Raw genomic sequence first — 6561 nt, 5'->3', positions numbered from 1 at the left:
AGAAAAATACATATAATAATACAGCAGCTTCGTGTTTCTGGGCATTTGGCAGCAGGTCTGTTATAATATCCCTCCGACATCTCTTGGTATCAGTTAAAATCACCAGATTAATTAATCATTATAAAAGAAAAGATTGTACAATATTATTACAATCCACGAAATATAGCCAATGCATGAAATATTTTACACATTATATATCCCTTAAAAAGAGTTAATATACTTTAGCCTGTTCTTGAAAAACAGATAGCTTCTGAAGTAATATATCTTAAACACAGTGGTATCTGTCACTTCTACTTTCTAACTGATTTTTTTTTTTTTCTGAATAAAAGCTTGTTTGAATAGGACTACTAGCTCAGTGATGGAACTACGGTGCTATTTAACTAAATTCCATATATGTCTTCATTACTGTTGCTGCAATTATTGTAATCACATACCACTGAAGTGCTAAATATTAGTAACTCAGATATGTGGACTTTGGTTATGCTTGATAGAATACTGGCATATCAAATATATGTACCACTTCCTAAAGGCTATGTTACAATCATGATGCCTAGTAATAAATAATAATAACAACAATCTCAGATTCAAAGTGCTGACTCACTCGAGGCACCAATACAATAAATCAATCAATTAATTAAAAGACTTATTTGTAATGTTCAAAACTAACAGAGCAGATCCTGGGCTGCCCAGTTACTTGCGCAGCACAGAGGACTCTGAACCTCTCCTTCCAACCTGGGGATTCCTGTGGCCCCAGAAGACACTGGAGTATCACATCTGATGTGGAACGCTCCGAGACATACCAAGTTTTCAGACATGAAACATTAAAAACATTAGGCTTCTCTAAAGCCTCCAAAGGCTCTCTTAAAACCCCTCAAGCCTACTCCATTCACTCAGGCACAAGACTTTGCCATAGACTGTACTCGGCTGCAGACCAGGGAAGAGCCTTTCAGGAAAGTCCACAATGAAAAGCATCGCATTAATGCAGCTTTCACACCCTGGAGACACTGTCACCACTGTCGGCATGAGAGGGAAAAGGCAGCTTTCCAGCAGCAGCAAACACCTGTCTCACTCGAAGGGGAATGCTTTTCACGTTGTTAGTTTGTTCTGTGCAAGCAGTAATCGTTTTCGGTGTCGAGAGAGCTGTTGTACCCCGATGACGGATACAGGTCCCTCTTAAGTATCCTGTTGACGATGTTGATCAGAACTTTTTTGTACTGTTGACGTAAAAGTGAGTAAACAAATGGATCTGATGCAGCCTTACTGTAGGTGAGGCACTTGCTTATAATTCCCCAGTAGTAATTTATGGTAACAAAAGGAAGGAGCTCTATCAACCTGTTAAACATTAAAGAGAGACGGAAACACTTGAGTGTTATATTCACACTGAGCCCAGTGCTCAACTCGTGCTTCATGAAACATTAAAGTAACACTTATTTTCTTACAGTACACAGTCCCTGCAGGAGAAGGGCCCTGTACTTACTTTTTGGATACAATAAAGGCAAAGGAAACTTCCCTATCAAGGCTACTGGGAGACAAGAATTATTCCCTCTGTGAAAAGAGACAAAAACTGTGTTTTCAACATTAATGCTCCCATGCATCAGAGATAAGAAATTGCTGCAGTTTATTGCTCACTTTCTGAATTTAGAGAGTTGTGCTGCTAAGTGGTCAAAATCTTGGTGACACAATTAACTACCCCTCTCCCGTGGCAAGCTTGAGATAGACACATGTGACTTGGGGCATCCAGGCTCACTCAACTCTAGTCTAGTGACACTTGAGACATTTGGGCATAACCCCCTTGGCATCAGGCTGCTGCTCCTGGAAGTTGTGGGTCTCCCCTGAGTCCCGTGTCACATCTGCCAAGCTATGTAGAGGTTTTGGATACTGTGAAGCATCTGAAATGATACCACAAACCTGGTCTAGATCACTGAATCCAACCCCTCAGATACAGAAGAGTGAACCTGCATTACACTACTGCTGTGAATTATCACATATGCAAAGAGGATTCGTGTTAGACCGTTGCAGTATGAAGAACAACACGGCGGTATCTCAGAGTGATTTGGGTGGCACCTGCCATCCCATAGTATGCTTAGGAGCACAACTGCATCTACTTACCTGTGAAAGTTTCTGCGTGCACTTGGCTGACCGCTAGTTTGGCCAAAGAAAACAAGGAGACAACACTTTTATCATCATTATATGACCAGTCAACTCTCTCCAGACCTGTGTCTCCTAGTCTGTGCTTCACGGATGATTAGTGGCCTCGGCACCTCAGTTGAGGTGGGCGTATTAATCATGGGGGGAGAAACTGCAACTATGTTAAACCGTTTTTCCACAGAAGTGAGAGCAAACCTTCAGAGTGTTCCAGCAAATGTCTGGCACACAGCTCATCTGCAGTGGGCAAACTCTCCAGGAAGGTGGAAAGAACAGGGCGAGAAGTTTTATTATCTGTACATCTTTTGTGAAACCTTTTGCAGGAGCAAGAATATACTATTTTGCTATATTTGTTCCAGAAGAAAAAAAAAGTACCATGAGATAAACCAGCCCTTTTCTGTACCCTAAAACATCACTGTTTGAAGACGCAAGATCAGAAGCTTTCTCAAAGCTTGAAGAACCTTCTGGCCTCCTTCCAAAGTGCAGAGCTCCCAACTTGCAGGGTGTTGGCTTTTGAAGCTTTTCCGATCCCTCCTCATAGAAAAGCTGACTTACCACCACTAGGACTGAACATTGCAACAAGTGGTTGAACTCTGACAGGAAAATTTCTCATTTGTATGCATAAAAGTGAAACCATTCCTATGACAAGTGCATTTAAAAACCAGATGACTTCTGTCTGAAGCTGCGAGGAAAAAATTCCGGTGAATTCAAAACAGAGAGAACAGGAAGACACAAAATGTGAGAAATAAATAAATGTACGATAAATGACACTTGCTGCATGGTTGCTTAGGTTTATACCATCCTGTATATCGTCCTAAGACAAGAAACATACATTTGATATTTACACAATTGATGTTTTTATAAAGACCCTAAATAAAAAGAATAAGGTGTATTTCTGTCATGAAAACAGATGTATTACTATGTGTTCCCTTTAATGTATTATGGGCCCAAACATAATTGCACTGAAGCCAACAGAAGAAAAATTACACAGATTTTAATAAGATAAAAGGCCTGGCCAAATCAAGTCAGCCTTAGAAATATTCATCTGAGTGCATCTTAGTATCATTTTCTTGTTTTCAGTGCTGTTACAAAAAAGATGAAATTCATCTGTTGGCTCTTAGCGAACAGATGAATATATTGGTAATGATCATAATCTCATTCATATTTCTGAAATGAGGACCACATACTGAGCTCACAACGCAACCTGAGTCACCAGGCCAAAGAGCGAGAAAACAGGGAGGCTATCTTTCACATTGCCTCCATGGAGATTGCTTCAGTGCCACCCCCTTTAAAACCGGAATGGGGGAAGAGTGGAGAAACGGGCATAGCAGCAAGTCCTCCAACCTCACCTCCACCAACACCTTTTATCTAGTGCTGCCTGGACACTGTCTTGCCCTTGGGGCAAAGAGCCTTTGAGGATGTCCTCCCCAAATGCTTCCCATTTTTCTGTCACTGAACCAACTCAGTCCTTGTGGCTGAGACAGAAGCTGTACCTTGACACACGCGTTTACATAAACCAACCCTCAGTCTTCTCTCTGGTGACACATGAGGTACCAGTTTGTCACACATAGAAAATGCACCATCTCACATTTGCCAAATGCAAGGTCTGAAGAAGGAAGTCACTTTTATTTTAGAAGTTTATGAGAAATATCTCCACCCTGAAAAATGTGGCAATGCTGGAATTTGCTGAGCTTGGTAATGTTCAGATGGAAAGAAGATGGCAAAATCCACTTTGCTCAATATAATTATATCATGATTATGGCAAAAAGGAATAGAAAATGTCTCAGAATGTACTGAACAGTGATCAATTAACCTTTTAACTCTGTGATGTAATGTTAATATTTGTAATAATCCTTTCAACTGCAGAAAAAAAAAATGCAGTTATCCAGGCAATCAGTCAGGACTCCCCTTCAACATATAAATGGGAACTGAAATAAATGTCATCGTAAAGGTAAAAAACATTGTCATTTCTGTGCACTGGTCTAAACCTATCCCCCTACCCGTGTAAGAAAAGGGCAATGACAATGATCATAAATGGTATATATATATGTGACTGTGTAAGATCAGCGTACTAAAGCTGGCCAGTTTCTGTGAGCTGGTGCGGCTGCGGACCCCAGCAGCTTGGTAGCAACCTTGAGGAAGCCCTCACCAGGGTGGTTTTGCAGACTAGTGCACCTTCCTCAGCACAAGTCAGTACTCTTCAAGGGTGTCTTGAACACACTGTGAAGTGGGGAATATTTTAAAAAATCACTGTGAAAGACGTAGCCCATTTTAGTTTAGCGATTAAAGGCTAAATCCCGAGGTGCTGCAATTCAGTATAGTTACATTGGCTTCCAGCTCACTTGATTTATGCAAGATTTAAAAATAATAACCATATGTTGTATAAAGACTATACAAGTACGGAACGAGAATGATGCATGACTACTTAAAAAGGTGCAAGCCACCAGGGTGGGTGCCAATAACTCTGGCCAGTTGAGGAGCATGGTGTTTCCTATACATTTTAAAAGTCTAATTACTGGTTTTCCTGGGAGATAACTCTTACACCTCATCACAAGGCCGTGCTGCACCATTAGCAATATATTTACAGACATTAATGTTTCCAGACACAAAGCTTATCAGACAAATTATCAGCCTAGATAAATTTAAATTATGTCACCTCGGCTTCCAATAGCAGCAAACTTGGCCTTACGCCTTTAAAAAAAAAAAAAAGCTAATCAGGAAAAGCTGTCTGCTTTCCTCTCTACTGCTCGGGTTGTGCTAATAAGGAAGGGTGGCGAGTCTTTTAAACTGCTTTCATCTCCCACTGGCATGTAATTAATTCCTGGTACTTGTCCTAAAAGCCTCTCGCTCTTGGCAGAGGCGCCCAGACCTGGCTGCAATGAGGAAAGGAGAGCCAGAGGCTGCCCAGGCTTCGCCCAGTGGGCTTGGTGTGCGGGCAGGGTCGGCATGAGTGTGTGTGTGTGTGTGTGCTCTGCCCCTCAGAACCAGCTCTGGGTCTCCTGGGTCAGGTTCTGACGCCCCAAAATTAGCTGCAGTCCGTGGGTCGTCCCCCCCCCACCCTGCTCCCCCAGGGCACCTGGGCATCAGAGGGCATACCGGTCCCAGCAAGTCCCCCACCCCAGCAGGAGATACTAACCTGGTGATAATGTAAGGACCAAAACAGATCACAAACGACCCTATAAAAATACTGATTTTCTTGGTAGCCCGCTGCCTCCTCCGTTTCTGCTCATTAAGACAGCGCTGCTTCACACTGCAAAGGGAAAAGAGCAGTCGGTGGGTGAAGGCAAGAAGCGGGGAGGCAAGATGTGAGCCCAGGGCAGAGGGGAAGGACTCGCTCCCGGCCCCAGAGCCCCTGCCCCAGGGGAGGGGAGGGCAGCCCCAGCCCTGCCGAGCCTGGGGACATCGCACTCGCCGGAGCAGCAGCTCCCTGGTAAAGGCAGCTCAGGCAAGTGGGAGCACCCGCTGAGCGGGACTAGCATTCAGACAAAGCAAGCTAGGAATGCACAAGCCACCGTCTCGTGGCACTATAAGCAGCTTCTGAAACTAGAGGCAGAAGCGTTCGCCCTGTGGCCGGGGCGGGCAGGGGTGCGGGAAAGGGAGTTGGGGAGGCAGGACACCCTTTCCGCCCCGGGCACCTACCGCAAGCACCCCGGGGCTGTGAATACGAACACGCACACGTTACCTGGGGTGGATATCCACCAGCAAAACCAGAGTCTGCATGGTAATAATGTCTATCCGCTTGCAGTGGAATCGGGCAACTTTCAACACCTTTAAATAGGTGAAACACAAGATCACCAGCGACAGCATGAAACTGGTGGAGTGAAAGACGATGGTGAACACTGTAAACCTTCTCCGCTCCGTCTCTTCCTTCAGGTGTAAGGTGCAAGAGGCATAAACATTGCTGTAATCTACCCACGAGTAAAACAAGGATACCAAGGGGAACGTGAGGGAGTGGAGCCACGAGTAGCCCATCAATATCACAGCGTCCTTATACCGCATCTTGCTGGTGTAGCTTAAGGGGAACACCACGGCAATCCATTTGTCGATGCTGAGCGCTGCCATGCTCAGCATCGTGTTGGAGGTCAGGAAAGTTTCCAGGAAGCCCACCGCTTTGCAGACGCAGCCTCCGAGGGGTTGCTGGTTCCTCAGGATCCCCAGCAGGGTGAAAGGCATGTTCAGGACGGTGAGGAGCAGGTTGCAAAAGGATAAGTTCACCAGGAAAACCCCGGCGACCTGCTTGCGGATCTCCGTACTGTAGACGAAGCATAGCAGCACCAGGAGGTTGGAGAGCAGGGAGACGACCAGCACCAGCACGAGGAGCAACGCCAGCAGCACGCCTGCCAAGTCCATCTCTCAGCGGGTCGCCTGGAGCGGGCGAGGGCAGGAGGAAGGGGGCATCCGAGCCGGCACCGCAGC

General features: G+C 45.1%; 1 protein-coding gene across 1 annotated transcript; it reads right to left on the bottom strand.

Annotated features, from left to right (window-relative positions):
• Positions 1 to 1094: 1094 nt before the first annotated feature.
• On the bottom strand, positions 1095 to 6495 carry GPR78 (G protein-coupled receptor 78). Its single transcript, XM_010583507.1, has 3 exons — positions 5828 to 6495; positions 5282 to 5395; positions 1095 to 1332 (listed from the first exon to the last, which is right to left on the bottom strand). The coding sequence occupies exons 1-3, from the start codon at positions 6493 to 6495 to the stop codon at positions 1095 to 1097; spliced, it is 1020 nt and encodes a 339-aa protein (XP_010581809.1).
• Positions 6496 to 6561: the final 66 nt, after the last annotated feature.

Source organism: Haliaeetus leucocephalus, unplaced genomic scaffold (genome assembly GCF_000737465.1).
Source record: "Haliaeetus leucocephalus isolate CR32 unplaced genomic scaffold, Haliaeetus_leucocephalus-4.0 Scaffold906, whole genome shotgun sequence".
NCBI classification, from domain to species: Eukaryota; Metazoa; Chordata; class Aves; order Accipitriformes; family Accipitridae; genus Haliaeetus; species Haliaeetus leucocephalus.
This window is presented reverse-complemented; position numbering and strand designations above follow the sequence as displayed.